The 17098-nt window shown below is 43.0% G+C and overlaps 1 protein-coding gene across 1 annotated transcript in view; it reads left to right on the plus strand.

Annotated features, from left to right (window-relative positions):
* The window catches only part of Niban1 (niban apoptosis regulator 1), a 190749-nt gene that overhangs the window by 90074 nt on the left and 83577 nt on the right, over positions 1 to 17098 (plus strand). The window contains exons 3-5 of the mRNA XM_004658858.2: positions 4871 to 5002; positions 9603 to 9717; positions 15267 to 15431. Coding sequence (XP_004658915.2) covers positions 4871 to 5002; positions 9603 to 9717; positions 15267 to 15431 — 412 coding nt within the window. The remainder of the gene's footprint in view (positions 1 to 4870; positions 5003 to 9602; positions 9718 to 15266; positions 15432 to 17098) is intronic.

Consider the following 17098-nt stretch of genomic DNA (forward strand, 5'->3'; position numbering starts at 1 on the left):
CTCAAATATATAAATAAAAATATTTTTAAAAGCCTGTTTGCCTGAGAAAGAATAATATATACAATTTCTTGTTGATGATAAAATCTATATAAAAAGAAAACTAGCACAATTACAGCTTTATTATGTGCCTTTTCTCATTAATACATTTTAAACTTTTCTTTGCCAGGTGTGGTGGTTTATGCTTTTATGACACAGAGAGAGAGAGAGGGAGAGAGAGAGAGAGAGAATTGGCACCCCAGGGCCTCCAGCCACTGTAATTGAACTACAGACATGTGCACCACTTTGTGCTCATGTGCATCTGGCTTACATGGGATCTGGAGTCAAACATAGGTCTGTAGGCTTCACAGAAAAGCCCCTTAGCCATTAGGCCATCTCACCAACCCACATTTTAAACTTTTTATTGACAACTTCTATACCTATACACAACACACCATGATCATAATCCCCACCCACTGTATATTTTTTGAGGTAGGGTCTCATAACCTAGGCTGGCCTCAAACTTGCTATGTAACTGAGAGTGACCTTGAACTCCTGATCCTCCTGCTTCTGTGTCTCAAATGCTGGAATGTCAGGTGTGTTCCTGGCTTCTCCCTGATGCTTTGATATCAGGAAGTTTGATTTGCTACAGTCAACTTCTGTCTAAAAGAATTCATGATTTAGCTCACTTTGGTCAATGATCAGAAATGATTTTCTCTTTGAATTCCCTTTGATCTGCTATGTACATTCCAATAATTAGGAAGTAAGGCAAATTTCTCCCTTCTTGGAGTTTATATTCTACTGTAGCAGACAGGCAATAAACAAACCTTGGGTGCTACCAAAGCAACAGTAAATGCTATTCAGGAAGTGATCGAAAGAGCCTGGTCTGGTCCTAAGGAACTCGGCGGGGGAAAGGAGCCCTCTGTGAAGATGGCGTTTGAGTATGGAGCGGAATGAAGAGCAGACGGGTGGCAGCCTGTGGGAAGAGCATTGCAGACAGATAGAAACGCAAGTGCAAAGATCCTCCAGCTTGCTACTTTGGGGTGGCTGGTCTGCCGGGAGCACTGCTCAAGGGAGAGGGAAGAGCAGTGGCTGCAGGTATATGGAGTGAGGATCGAACCGTGGACCCAGGCCACCTCAAGGCTTTGGAGTTCAAGTGTGATATTAAGTCCTACTGGAGAGAACTATATGCAGAGTTTTCATCCTCTGGCCTTTCTCTAGAGAATAGACCATGGGAAAGCACCATGGGAAAAGAAAATGGCCAGAAGGGTATGGTGACCATCCAAGAGGAAGAGGGTGGCAAATCAGATTCGGGTGGTGATGGTGAGCATGCTTGTGGGAAAAATTCTCAAAGAGCTGGTTGAACTTGCTGTGATATATTAGAAGGGAGAAATCTGATGATTTCTTGATTTTTGAATCTCACCAAAATAAGCAAATGGAGAGTCTGGTAAGTGGGAGTCAGGAGTTCATTTTTGGCATGTTAAGTTTGAGACGCATCATTGACATGCACCCGTGGATGTGAAGAGGCAGTTAGATGCTCTGACCTGTAGCTCAGCAGGCAGATTGAGACTGGGGTTGTTAGCTTATAGCTGGTAGCAAAGTCATGGGATGACATTGAAGGAGGAATAGAGGTGGGAAAGGAGAATGGTACTGGCCTCGCTCAGCCTTTGCAGACCCAGAAGAGGAGGGGAGATCAGCCCTAAGAGCTAAGGAGAAGCAGCCGGCAAGTGGGAGGAATCGGGACAGTGAATTGTGTCAGTGAAGAAAGGGTTTCAAGAGGAATGAGTGAGTCCTCACATGGGCCAAATACTGCTGAGAGACAGAGTTAAGCAAGAAGAAAAGCAACATGGGTACTTCATGAAAGTCATTCTCAAAATAGAAAGAACTTGCTAGTTTTCTGTATGCTAGCTAAAATTGAAAACTACAAGTTCTGGCCAGGTGTGTTGGCACATAACTGGTCCCAGGCCTGGAGAGGCAGAGGAGGGTAGAGCATTTGCGTCCAGAACTTTGAGACCAGCTTGAGCAAAACTGACTCTTGTCTTAAAACAAAAATGCAATGCAAATTCTGGTTCATGTACCCAGAGACTCTGACACAGTAGGTCTAGCATGAGGTCACATGAAACCTTTTTATGGACAACCTCCATACATATGGACAATATAACATGATCATAATCCCCTCCCACCACTCTCCCTTTACCTCCTCACAGATCAGCCCTTTCTTGAATGCTTTCTTCTTTCCAACTAGCCTGCTTTTATTTTGATGTCATCATTTATTTTCCTCCTACCATGCAGGTCTTGTATAGGTAGCATCAGCCCCTGTGAGGTTGTGAATACCACAGCCACTTTGTATCTGGAAGGCAGTATTGTAAAGCACTCCTTCTTTTCTTTTTGCTCTTACATTCTTTCCACAACTTCCTCCACAGTGGTTCTCGAGTCTTAGAGTGTGAGATAGAGATGTCCCACTTAGTGCTAAACGCTGCACTGTCATTTCTTTCCAGCCCTGAGCTTAGTTCTGAGTGTGCCTAGTGGCTACTACCACCTGCAAAGAGAAGCTTCTCTAACCAAGAGTGATAGTAGCATTAATATGTGGGTATAAACATAAGTATTTAGAGGGCAGTTGGTGGACATAATATATTTATTTGACAGACAAAAAAAGTAATTTCCGCCCTAGGGCTTCTGACCTTCCAAGTCATAGGCTTTTGCTTAGGTTTTCAGTACCATGCATGAATTCTTTCATGTGGAGAGGGCCTAAGTCCAATAAGAGAGAAGTTGGGTTTCCCCATAACAGACATGCCACCATTGCTCCAGTTGGTATATTTGGCCTGACTGGCCAGCTCCAGCATTTGCAGGGTCCACTGCTGGTTAAGACTGCTGATGACCTTTCTCCCCCAACAGGCTGCATACCTCTTTCCAGCATCCTGACAGGCAGCCAACAGGCAGCTTCCAGCTCAGCTTGAGGTTGAGTTCTCAGTGACCAAGGCTACATTTTTGATTATGTGCTCCAGGTCTGAGATAAGCTGAATGTATGAACAATAAATGGACTCAGCTTATACTCCTTTTTTTGGGCAGGGGTTCGAGGTAGGGTCTCACTCTAGCCTAGGCTGACCTGGAATTCACTATGTAGTCTCAGGTTGGCCCCAGACTCACAGCAACCTTCCTACCTGTGTCTCCCAAGTGCTAGGATTAAAGTCGTGTACCACTGTGCCTGACTTATACTCCTTTTTTTTTTTTTTTTTTTTTTTTTTGCTTCATTTAAAAAGACAAGTGAGGTCCTTTTATCTTTAATGGGGTAAGGTAGGAGACTGCCTTAAAACAGAGAGAGAGAAATTCCTGAAGGCAGCTTAATTTTTAAAAATATTTTATTTATTTGAGAGGGGGCCAGATAGAGACAAAATGGATGTGCCAGGGCCTCCAGCCACTGCAAACAAACCCCACATGCATGCGCCACCTTGTGCATCTGGCTTACATGGGTCCTGGGGAATTGAACTTGGGTCCTTAGGCTTCACAGGCAAGTGCCTTAACTGCTAAGCCATCTCTTCAGCCTGGCAGTATAATTTTTTTAATAACGGGAAAAATAAGTGTAAATTCAGTGACATATAAAATAAAAGTTCCATTTCCACTGTACCATTTACCTTTTCATTGCTGGGACAAAACAACCAACCAGAGCAACTTGTAGAAGAAAAGGGTTAATTTTGGCTTACAGTCTTGGGGGTGGAATTTCATCAGGTGGGGAGAGAAAAGTAAAAGCAGATGGCCAAGCATCGCATCTTGCCACATCATGGAAGAGGAAGCAGCAAGAGTGAACTAGCACTGGCAAGGAGAACTAGACTAATAAACCTCAAAACCTGCCCAAAGGGACATGTCTCCTTTAGCAAGGCCCTCCCTTTCCACTAGATGGGAATGAGTATGGTGCTTATTCATAAATGCTTGAAGCTGTGTGTGTGGGGGGGGCATTTTACATTCAAACCACCACACCTACATTTTGAAATAATATGGGGGCTTTGGGATGTATCTCAGTTGGTGGAGTGCTTGCTTAGTATGCACCAGACAAGGCCTTGGGCTTGATCTATACCACTGCATAAAACATGGTATGATGGTGCATGTCTATAAGCCCAGCACTTGGGAGGTAGAGGCAGGAAGATCAGATGTTCAAGGTCAGACTTAACCATATATAGACTTTGAAGCCAGCATGTGCTAGAGACTCTGTCAGAAAGAGAAGGCGGGGGTGGGATAGAAAAGAAGGGAGAGAAGAAGGAAAGGAGGTAGAAGAGAATATGAGTTTCACAGCAAGGCAGTTTGGGAACCCTCCTTACATTGTGAACCCAATGGGGGATCTAATGAGGGATTTAATGAAAATTCCTCTGCAGCGCATACACCATCAAGGTTAATGAGAGATGCTCATTAATAGGAGAGCTGGGACTGTTGTTTGCCTGCTTGCTCTTTAACCAAACATGGTCTCCTTCAGGATCAGAGGGATTTGTGGTGAGCAGCCTGTGAATTCTGCTTTTAGGAAGCAACACCGAAGCTTGCCAGAATTGTGGTAGATGCTTACTGCTTACATTGCCCTTCCTCGTGCCTTTTCTTCTACAGCTTAGCAAGCGTTTAAGTGCCATATACATGCAAAGCTATTTCTACAAGCTCTTCTACTATATTTTCCTATTCCAAAAGCATAATAGAGGGAAGTAAAAATCATAAGTACCAATATGACATATATTCACAGTTTCTCTGGAGAAATAGGAAGGGGACTTTGTCACAGAAAAGAGAAAGCACCAATTTCCCTAGGATCTCTGTGCACTGTAGTTGCCTAAATTGTTCCCTGAAATGCCACAAATAACGTAGTAGCAATGAGGCATGTTATTCCTTGTGATAGATAATTGTATGCATCTTCTTTCAGCCGCCATTGGAGCCAGGAACTGTTCTCTACGAGGCAGAGCTCTCACAGTTTGCTGAAGACATAAGGAAATGGAAGGACCGATACATTGTGGTTAAAAATGATTTTGCTTTGGAAAGCTACGAGAACAAAGAGGTAAGACGCCATTGGTTCTTGCCATAATCTTCAACACTGGCTGTGTTGATTGACATGGCAATTGATCCACTCAGGAAGCACTCATTCATTCAGATACTCATTTCAATGACCAGATACTTATTGACTGTCTAGTGTATGTTAAGTGTTAGACAAGGTTCTGGATGAATAACAATTGATCAGACAAATACTTGCTGTCCAGGGAGAAGACAGTCTCGGAGCAAGTGGTGGCTGGTGAGGGTGAAAACAGAAGCCTGTGCTGAGCGGGGACTGGTATCTGGTGTAGAAACCTTTCCTCATTCAGCCCCAGTTACTGCCTTGCTTTGGTTCCCTCCTTGCTGTCTCTGTGTCTTCCCAGTGCCTTTAGATGGAACGTGGCTGCAAACTGATTCAATAAGTAGTGATCGAGTTTTCAGTGTGTCTAGACGTTTAGACCATTAGAGGTTTCATTCCAACTGTAAGTATGGGCTGTCTTCAGTTCATTTTTTTCCTGGTTATTTTTCTTGTTTGTACACATGGTGAGAAAATGAGATAATGTATGTAGAACATCTGTACTTGGAGGACTTCAGCCTTCATTTTTTTTCCATTTCTTCCCCATGGAGGGAAGTAATGGCTAGCTATTGAAAAAAAAAAAAAAAATCTTAGGCAGTGAATTTAGAAAACTAGTTCAGGTCAAGTTGTACCATTAACTAGAAGTGAACTATGGTCAAATGACTTAACTGTCTCTGGACCTCAATTAAACTGAAGAATTAGTTCAAATGATCTCACTGGTTCCCCCAGATCTCAAATTCTATACATGTTCATCCGCCTAGAGCCTCTAGCACCCTTTGGGACAGATGGATAATGCCCAGGTATCAGTTAAAGATCAGAAGAGGTTTCAAGCTCTGTTAGTGTGAAGTTCAAAGACAGGAAAGCACTACAGCATTCTCTGAGCAAACCCTGAGGCTCAAACAGTAGTAGAGGGTTCCAGAAAGATACTGTCTGAGTTCCCTTCACATCACTGTGGAAAATAAGAATAAAATATAGCACCGACTATATCTGTCTGTCTATCTATCTATCTATCTATCTATCTATCTATCTATCTATCTATCTATCTATCTATTATCTATCTATCTATGTGTATGATGTATGTGTGTGTATGTAAAAACACACACATAAATATCTACATATCTATCTATCTATCTATCTATCTATCTATCTATCTATCTATCTATCTATGTTATAGGCTACTGGATCTATCTCTTAACATTGGTATTTTCTCTGCTTATCACATTAGGATTATTTCTCAAATTTTTATTAACAACTTCCATGAAAAAAATATCCCATGGTAATACCCTCCTCCCCCCCCCCACTTTCCCCTCTGAAACTCCTTTATCATATCCCTTCCCCTTCTCAATCAATCTCTCTTTTATTTTGATGTCATGATCTTTTCCTCCTCTTATGATGGTCTTGTGTAGGTAGTGTCAGGCACTGTGAGGTCATGGATATCCAGGCCATTTTGTGTCTGGAGGGAGCACATTATAAGGAGTCCTACCCTTCCTTTGGCTCTTACATTCTTTCTTCCACCTCTTCCACATTAGACCCTGAGCCTTGGAAGGCGTGATAGAGATATTGCAGTCCTGAGCACTGCGGTTACTTCTTTCCAGCACCATGATACCTTCTGAGTCGTCCCAAGGTTACTACCATCTGAAAAGAGAAGATTCTCTACCAAAAGTGAGAGTAGCATTAATGTCAGGGTATGAACATTAAGAGAAGTGCTTACTGAGCAGTTTGATAAGCATAGTATGTACATTTACATTAGGATTTTTTTTTGAAGAAGTTTTTATACATTTATTTATGAGAGAGGGAGAGAGAAAGAGAGAGAGGGAGGGAGGGAGAGAGAATGGGCACACCAGGGCCTCTAGACACTACAAACCAATTCCAGACACATGCACCACCTTGTGCATCTGACTTATGTGGGTACTACAGAATCAAACCTGGGTCCTTAGGCTTTGTAGGTAAGTGCCATAACCACTAAGCCATCTCTCCAGCCATACATTGGGATTTTATTCAACCCTTAATTTGCACTCAAATTGTCAGATCATTACAAATCATACTAAAAAAAAATCACCTTATATTTGCTTGGACATTTTACAATATCCTCTCAGATGTCTGAGGAGAGGCAGGGTAGCTTAAAGCATAGTTAATATTACGGACTTTGAATCACATCTTTGCCAGTTACTAAATACGTGTCCTTAGTTAAGTCCCATACTTCCGTTAATCTAAAGTTCTGCATCTAGAAAATGGTGAACATGATCTCTCTGGCAGGTATTGTGTGAATTAAAAAGTGTGTGGAATAAAGCACTTAGCTATGGCTGGGCCTGAGGTTTAGTCCGATACAGAGCAGCTGCTGACACGCTCATGACTGACTGATCAGGAGAGCTTGTTCTTAGACCTACTGAGGCTTTCACTACACTTAACAATGAGAGAAATTTCCTTGTGATTTAAGTGTTGGTGTTTTCTCCCTTCTTCACTTAATTTTTTTTTTTTCTCCACAACTTGCATTGTATATATTATGTTACTTCTTTTTCTTTGTTCATTATTTTCCATCTAACCTGTTTAGGCTATTAAGATATGATGACTCAATTTGATGCCAAATATTTCTAAAAATTACTTGAGTATCTAAAAGAAAACTACATGCAGTTTGGTGCCATTGCTTAATGTTTTTACAAAATCCTGTTTATTATTATTATTTTATTTTTTTTGGTACTGGGAATTGAACCTACCACCTTAAACATGCTAGGTAAATGTTGTATCATTGAGCTATATCCCTAGCCCCCCAAATTCATTTTTTTTTAACTTAGAGAAGTATTTTTTTAAAAAACCAAATCTGGGCTGGAGAGATGGCTTAGCAGTTAAGCGCTTGCCTGTGAAGCCTAAGTACCCCGGTTCAAGGCTCGATTCCCCAGGACCCACGCTAGCCAGATGCACAAGGGGGCGCATGCATCTGGAGTTCGTTTGCAGTGGCTGGAGGCCCTGGCGTGCCCATTCGCTCTCTCTCTCTATCTGCCTCTTTCTCTCTCTGTCACTCTCAACTAACTAAATAAAAATGAACAAAAAACTTTTTAAAAAACCAAATCTACCAGCCTCAAACTCATGGAAATCTTCCTATCGCGAGGCAGACCTGAGACTACACAGTGAATTCCAGGACAGCCTGAGCTAGAATGAAACCCTACCTTGGAAAACTGGGAAAAAAAAAAATCACATCTGTCTATAAATTGCCCATTGTCTTATTGAAAGCCAAACTGGTGGTGAGTGGAGAGAATCACTGCAGCCTCCTTGTTTCATCTTATAATCCATCCTGTGTCTCACACACTTGCGCCCAGACTGGGAAGACTTGAGGATGAATCCTGAATGTGTCACTTACCACTGAGCCCCTACAAGTCAAATTGAGTTTCATTTTCCTCACTTGTCAATGGAGATAATATCTAATTCATAATGTTGTCTCCATCAAATGATATGTTACAGAAGCCAGTATTGAGGCTTGTTATAACTGAAAACACATTTTCGTTTACATTTGAATCCAGTCTGAATCAAATGACTTCCAAACTATCTCAAAATCATACAAATACAGTTTCTTCTGTTAGGCTCTGGGTCCCCAGTGTGTTTAAGCAACCAAGTAGTGGTTCTCACGAGTATGAAAAATAAGCTTTCTCTGCAATCTGAGGCGATGTTTTGTTTGGGTCTCTTCAGTCCCTATCTTATAGATGAAGAATGTATTATTGTTACTCTGAGCTTGTTGCCCAGATCAACAATATTTCAGTTATTCTCAAAAGCACACCCAAGATTCTGGGTCCCAAAGTTTCTTGGCTTTCAAATTCTCCACTTGTTTTCAGGTTATAGTTTTCAAAATTTTCCATCTTGACACAAGCCTGCCCGTGAGATGTATGTACTTTCATTTCATCTCATCTGCATGCCCCTGTTGGTGCATCTGCGTGACTGCTTTCATGGTGTGCAAGGCCTCTTTCGGCTTTCTCAGACAGCATAGTTTCTTGTCTGCCACCCAGAATTTATTCTGATGTCATGGAACTGCACTTCCATCCCAATCATTTTCCTATCTGTAGAACATTTGCGCTTGAGGTAGTGTGTTTTATGATGGTCACGTTAATGTTTGATAAAACTCCATGGTAACCATCATTAGAGCCTCATTACACAGAGCCTCATACATGGCCACATCAGCCAAGCATTTTGTGCCGCATTTGTGTGAATATCCCCCTTGTGGTTAACAGAATGACTTGGGTGTTAGCGCCTGGGATGGCAAGTGAGATGCAGACTACGTAGATATGGCTGAGCAAATGTGTTCTCCATTTGAGAACACGCCCACTGGGAATCTCCCTGATGTTATGGTTTCTTGATTACCTTACTGAGCATGTATTATATTAAAGCATTAAATACTACCTTGTAGCAACAGGTATGTAAAACAAATGATCATAAGTAATGTAATGTGGAGGTTTCTATCTCTGGGTATATGTGTCTGGGCATATCTGTTTTTAATATTTCTGACATTGAAAAAAACAAAGATGGGGAAAGAACATGCATTTATGCTTTTTCTTCTTCTTTTTAGGCCTATCAGAAAGGAGCTGCTCCTAAAAGCCGAATTTTTCCAGCTGGTGGCAAGGTGTTAACCTCAGAAGATGAATATAATCTTTTATCTGATAGACATTTCCCAGATCCCATTGGTGAGTTGCTGAGCAGTCTACTCCAAAACAATAATTACTTAACTTGTTTTGTTTAGGAAGACCAGTGACCCTCAGTCCTCCAAGGGGAGAGCAATCTTACCTTGCGGGCACTGAGCAGTATATGGAACAGTTATGATTGTCACAATTCACTGTAGGGAATTTCATTTAGCAATGCTGCTAAACATCCCACAATGTAAGGACAATGCCTGGCAACGAAGAATCATCTGGCTGTGAGATCAGTCATGGTGAGGCTGAGGAGCTCTGGACCAAACCACTGCTCCAAAGAGAAATAGGAGATAGAATTTCTTTAACTTAGGCAAACATTATACCACACACACACACACACACACACACACACACACACACACACACTCACACACACATATAATTTGACAGAGAAAGAGGGAGAGAGAGAGAGAGGGTGTGCCAGGGCCTCCAGCCACTGAAATGAACTCCAGACATGTGTGCCCCCTCTTGCATCTGGCTAATGTGGGTCCTGAGGAATAGAACCTGGGTCCTTTGGATTTACAGGTAAACTCCTTAACCTCTGAGCCATCCCTCCAGCCCCCATTGTACCATTTTTAGTAATTTCTCATCCCATTTAGTAATGTAAGTCTGTTACTGTGTTACCAAAACCTAGAAAGTGTGCCGTTGGATGGGTGTCGTAGAGCTGTGGGATATATTGCAGACTTTGGGGTAACACCAAACAGGGCAGCAGTAAGGCTGCATCTGTGACATGTACAATTTAATTTTTAAAAAATTTTAATCATTTTATTTATTTATTTATTAGATACAAAGAGGTGGAGGGGGAGAGAGAGAGAGAGAGAGAATGGGCATGCCAGGGCTTCTAGCCACTGTAACTGACCTCCAGATGCATGCCCCACCTTGTGCATCTGGCTAACATGGGACCTGGAGATTCAAACCTGGATCCTTAGGCTTCGCAGGCAAGTACCTTAACTGCTAAGCCATCTCTCCAGTCCTACAGTTTGGTTTTTAAGTAAGGAAGCCTGGATCTGATGGGGATTGTTATCTAAGTTTATAGTGATTTGCAATAAAATATCTTAAATGGAAAAAAAGAAAAAACTCTCTAAGCAGACATTATTGTGTAAAAGCAGCCATAGTATTTGTTTACCTGTCAGTATGAAAATAAAGTCTGGGGCTGGAGTAAGAAGGCTTAGTAGTTAAGGTACTTGTCAAAAAAGCCAAAGGACCCAGGTTTGAACTCAAGCACCCATGTAAAGCCAGATGTACAAGTTGACACATGCATCTGGAGTTTGCTGGAGGCCCTGGCGCACACATTTTTTTCCCTTCCTTTTTCTCACAAATAAATAGATAAATAAAATATTTTTAAAAAGAAAGCCTCCAGAGCTGCTATGGAAAGAGTGTTAACCCAAGAGCTGGGAGATGGGATTTGATCTGGTTCTCACTGTGCCGCTATCAGATGTTTCCCATGTAGCAGCCTCCAAGTCCTTCTGGGTTCTTTCTACTACTTTATTTTTATTTACTTATTTATTAGAGACAGAGAAGGAGGGAGAGAGAGTGTGGGTGAGAATGAGAATAGGTGCACCAGGGCCTCTAACCACTGCATACAAACTCCAGACGCATACGCCATCATGTGCATATGGCTTACATGGGACCTGGAGAATTGAACCTGGGTCCTTAGGCTTTGCAGGCATGTGCCTTAACTGCTAAGCCCTGTTTTGACTACTTTAAAATGGGGCTCTGAGCTTGAAAATCTGGAAGCAGCTTTCACATTCTTTCATTCTTACTCATTCTACTTATTATGTAGAGAATGTACTGGGAAGTATATAGGCTAAAGAGGGCAATTCATAGGGAAATTCATGAAGTATAGATAATGCTGTAACTCCATCTGGCTTCATGTAAATCACACCACGCAGTAATTACTTGGTTTCTTGAAGAAAGCACTGGCTTTTACTAATGAGTATAATCATTTCATTAGAATTTATGGAGAAAATATAATTATTTCATCAGTTGTTATTTTGGTGTTGATTGCTTAGTATAGCACTTTGAATTAACACAATTATAGAACTAGCACATGGATCATAAACATAGATTAATAAACTATTACTAAGTCATTTAGGCTAAAACAACACTTTCCGTGCACTGTACCTCTTATTATACATTATATTTTCTTTCAGTATTAATTATCTGCCATCCTGGCTGTGAAAATAACACTAGGCATGGTGGTGCATGCCTTTTCATCCCAGCACTTGGGAGGCTGAGGTAGGAGGGAGAATCTCTGAGAGTTTGAGGCCAGCCTGGGCTAGAGCAAGACCCTACCTCAGAAAACAACAACAACAACAAAACTCTTGAGACTCTTCCCAGAATGTTCCAATGAAATAAGTTAGAACAGACAATATATTTATTGATGCATTAATGAAATCATATCAGAAGGAATGAAAAGCACACAGCTTGTGTGACTAATACCAGTCAGCCCAGAGCTTAACATGGAACAGTTCACTGACCGTTTTTATTGCATGGTGTGCCCTGCTGAGTTTTAAAAATAGAAGGTTTTACAGTAGATCATTTGTGATATCATTGTACTCAACTCAGAAAAAATGCAGCCTGGTGACATCTGGAAAATTGTTATGAAAGGTTAAATGGGAGATAGCTAGAGGTTAATAGGAGTGAATTTTATGAGATTTGCTGATGCTTTCAAATGTAAAGGGTTAGTGTTGCTTTTGGTTGTTTGTACAAAATTGTGACCTCATGCAAAGGGCACAGAGAATGGCTTTACAAAACCATGTTAATCAGATTCACTGTGTGATACTTTTTCTACTAAAGAATGAATTTAACAGAGAAGAACATAGGAATTAATCTTGCTTTAGAAAAGACTGGAGGCTTATGAATAAATATGTGCTCTTTGTGGAGTGTTCTGCTAGGGTGATATGTCAAGAAAATAGCTCCATGTTTTGTCAAACCTATTTGGTATTTTATTAGGTAGAATTGGGTTTGCTTCACACAAAACTCCAATTAAGGGGCTACGGAATATAGCTCAGTGAGTAAATACTTGCTTCACAAGCATGAGGATCTGAGTTTGAATCTAGAACCCATGTAAAAATGCCTGGCATGGTGGCGTGCACTTACAATCCCAGAGGTGAAGAGGTTGAGATAGGGGGATCCCTAGGGTTCACTGGCCACACAGTTTAGCCTAATTGGTGAGGCTCTATTCCAGTGATAGGCCCTGTCTTGAGGGAAAAAAAAAAGGTGGGTGGCATTCTCAAGGAATGAAACCTCAGGTTGTCCTCTGGCCTTCTCTCTCTCTCTCTCTCTCTCTCTCTCTCTCACGCATATGCATACATGTGCATCACATACAGGCACACACAGACACACACACACAGACACACACACACACACTTAGGTTCACTCCTGTGTGGTTATGTTCTAGGCACTGTGCCAGACCCTGGTGGGCCATAGCTTCTGCTCCCAGGACATTCTGCTCTGTTGCGTTTAGACTCCAGGACATGGGGGCAAGGCTCCTGTATACACTCCCAAACAATCCATTCTGAAATTAGTTTATTAATTTGCCAGTTCTATGGCCTCTGTTACGGTTCCGACCCATTTCCTGCTATGCCAAGGCTTGCAGCAGCCTCCAACAGGGGTCCATTCTCCGTCTTGCCTTAGAGATTGGTATCTAGTCTTTAGGTAAGGAACACAGAATTAACTGTGCCTTCCTTGTGCTTTCTGTGCCTCTGAAAAGCTGTGACCTTTTACAAATGCAATGTCATCTAGTAGGAATGCAAGAAAAAAAATGTTGGGATTCTGAAGATTAGCATTGATTCTGAAGGAAGTGGCAAAAGTCTCATTTGTGTATGTGCCTGCGTGTGTGTGTGTGTGTGTGTGTGTGTGTTGTATTGGACTTTGCTCCTGGATTCTCACGTATGTTAGGCAAATATGCTACCACTGGATTACAGTGCTAGTCCCTCAGTCACACTTTATTTAGTGATTCTAGAATTTTATAGGCCAACAGAATGTATCTCTTCATTACACATGCTGAAGTTGAATGTCTCCTGACTTCCATGACTGTGTTATGGGCTGAGGAGGAAAGGACATTTGAGAGGTGTCTGCATCCTCTTGTAGCCCACAGTCTGGCTCAGGGGCTCTGCTTCCTGGGAGAGGAACCCATGAGAATCACCGCAGGGCTCATTTCATTCTCTAGTCTGTCTTCCACCCTGAGTGTGAATCCAGCTGTAAAAACAGGTGATTGCAACATTTTAGGAGAACAGGTAGAAAAAAACATCCAGTTCTGTCCTGGTAGCAGAGCAGATGCCTGTGTAGACTTCCCAGAGGAGGTGGACTTTGAACCAACTTTTAAGAGGATGAATGAGGACTTTCAAACAGGAAATGATGAAAGGAAGGAGGACATGGTATTATGAATGGAGGGAACAATATAGAAGGTCATGGAGTGGATAGACACACTCTGGGAAGGCATAGACTGAGAGCTGAGTGGAGACCAGTGAAGAATGGAGAAAACACCAATACTTCACAGGGTGATTGACAGGCAGCAGAAGAAGCAATAGGGTGACAGAGAAGACACAACTTTTTCTTTCTCTTCTTTTCTTTTTTTTTTTTTCCTTTAAGATAGGGTCTCACTCTAGCCCAGGCTGACCTGGAATTCACTATGGAGTCTCAGGGTGGCCTCGAACTCACAGCAATCCTCCTACCTCTGCCTCCCGAGTTCTGGGATTAAAGGTGTGCACCACCATGCCTAGCAAAACAACTTTTTTTTTTTTTTTAAAGGCATGAAGAAACCTGGATGGAAAGACTCCTGGGAGTCAAGGGGAGAGAACGGTTTTGAAAAGCAGGGTCCGATGTCAGCGATGAGACTAAAAGAACAGTTGAAAAAGAAGTCATGGGGAGGTAGTCAGGATGGCATCTGTGACTGTAGGGTTCAGGGGTAGGTGGGACAGGAATGGGACTGAGGTAGTGCTGCTGGGCTGTGCCCTGGAGGAAACAGGAGAACCAAAACCTTCAGGGAGCAAGTGAGACCCGCCCCCCCACGACCTCCCAGCAATCAGTGGAAGAGAAGCGCTGTCTGCTTGTGTTTGGTGGGGAGGGGGTGGTGACATCAGCAAGGCGAGGAAGATGTGCCACGAGCGGAGCTGTTCCTATGGAGGAGCAGGCTGCGATCCGCCAGAGGGAAGACCAGGCTGGTGGAGGGACTGAGAGGAAAATGAACCCCTATTTCCTCACTTCTTGTCATCCACGGCTGTTCTACATACTCTCATAGATGGAAATGAATTATTTGAAATAGAAGACATATGCTTGGGCTGGAGATGTGGCGCTCAGCTGGTGGAGTGCATGCGTAACAAGCCCCTGCGCTCCCTCGCTGGCATCGCATAACTCAGGTGTGGTGATGCAGACCTGTAATCCCCGTACTTGGGATATAGAGACAGGAGGGTCAAGGAGTTCAAAGTGATCCTGGACTACCTGGCGAGTTTGAGGCTAGTCTGGGCTACGTGAGACCCTGCCTCCAAGAACAAAAGGCTCATGCTCTAAAATTGCTTGTGTTTCTGACATCTCTTTAGCCTCCAGTGAGAAGAATGCCCAGCCCTTTGTGGTCCTGCCCACGGCCTTCCCGGTGTACCTGTGGCAGCCTTTCCTCAGACACAGCTACTTCTGCTGCTGCGAGGCTGCCGAGCAGCGGAGGTTCAGCACCCTCCTGAGCGACTGCATCCGACACCTGAACCACGGTAGGGCTCGGCTGCCTTCCTTCCCAGGGCCTGCCTTGCCCGAGTTGCACTGGTCATTGAGCGCATGGTTCTTGGACGGAGCCACTGATGGTCCTGGAGGAGAGGAGGAGTTAGGGGCAGTGAACTTGGAACGCAAGGACTGAGGGATCTCGGTGGAACTGGGTGTACTCAGTTACCCAAGTGGCAGGTGCAGACTTGCTCCAGCTAGTCTGTACTTCCTTGCGCATTTCATCCCGCACATAAATCCTCCCCCTTCTTCCTGGTACTGTTGTTTTTTGTCATTGTTGTTGTCTGACTTTTAAAAAAATTATATATTTATTATGTATTTATTTACTTGTTTACTTATGAAGAAAGAGAGAGTGATAGACAGAGGGACAGATAGAGAGAGAATGGGCGTGCCAGGGCCTGCAGCCACTGCAAATGAATTCCAGATACATGTGCCACCTTGTGCTTCTGGCTTATGTGGGTCCTAGGGACTTGAACCTGGGTTCTTAGGCTTTGCAGGCAATGCCTTAACCACAAAGTCACCTCTCCAGCTCCCTGTTGTCAGATTTTTTGAGAGAGGGTCTTATGTAGCCCTGGCTGTCTGGTACTCACTGTGAAGTCCAGGCTGGTCTTAAGTCCTCCTGCCTTAGCCTCCCAAGTGCCAAGATTATGGGTATGTGCCATCCTTCCCAGCTCTCCTAGTATTTTATTTAATTTATTTATTTTTATTTTATTTGGGCTTCTAAGGTGGGGTCTTTTTATAGCTATAGGCTGACCTGGAATTCACTATATAGTCTCAGGTTGACCTTGAATTCACAGTGATCCTCCTACCTCAGTCTCCAAAGTGCTAGGATTAAAAGTATGTGCCACCATGCCCAGGGGTGGGGAGGAGAAAGAGAGGGAGGGGGGGAGAGAGAGAGAGAGAGAGATAGAGAGAGAATGTGGGCATGCCAGGGCCTTCAGCCACTGCAAACGCACTGCAGACATACGCACCACTTTGTGCATATGGCTTTATGTGGGTTCTGAGGAATTGAACTCTGGTGTTAGGCTTTATGGACAGGTGCCTTAATAGCTGAGGCATCTGTCCAGCCTTCTCCCAGTATTTTTAATCTACATGACAATAAGAAAGTGCCAGTTGACCCTAATGAGACCCTAGCTTCAATTATGCTGCTTTTCATTTATTTCCACATGACATAAACTTCTCACTCAGTATCAGAGGCACAGTTCATTGTAACCTACTATTTGTTTCTGCCATGGTAACAAACAAGGGGAACGTTTGCTCACAAATTGGGAGTTTTACCCATGGTGGATGGGTCACATGCTCCAGGCCTGCTGCAGACAGAAGCATAACAGCCACTACCCTACAGATGGACATGAGAGAGAGGAGACTAAGATCCCACAGTCCAGCGAGGGCAGCCTGCTAGGTGCTTCCCACTATGACCCACCTCTTACAGCATGAAATTGGGGACCAAGAGTTTAACACATGGCTCTTTGGGAGACTCATCTGAACCATCACAGTGGTGTTTTAAAACTCAAGGGTATATATGAATCAAAAAGAGAACTATTAAAATACAGGTGCTTGGACTCCATCAGACCCTGATTCACTAAGACTGGGAGGAAGACGGGCTTGGCTTTGCTAATCAACTGTCAAGTGATGCCATTGAAGAGGCATTGTTTCAGTA

Source organism: Jaculus jaculus, chromosome 1, assembly GCF_020740685.1.
Source record: "Jaculus jaculus isolate mJacJac1 chromosome 1, mJacJac1.mat.Y.cur, whole genome shotgun sequence".
NCBI lineage: Eukaryota > Metazoa > Chordata > Mammalia > Rodentia > Dipodidae > Jaculus > Jaculus jaculus.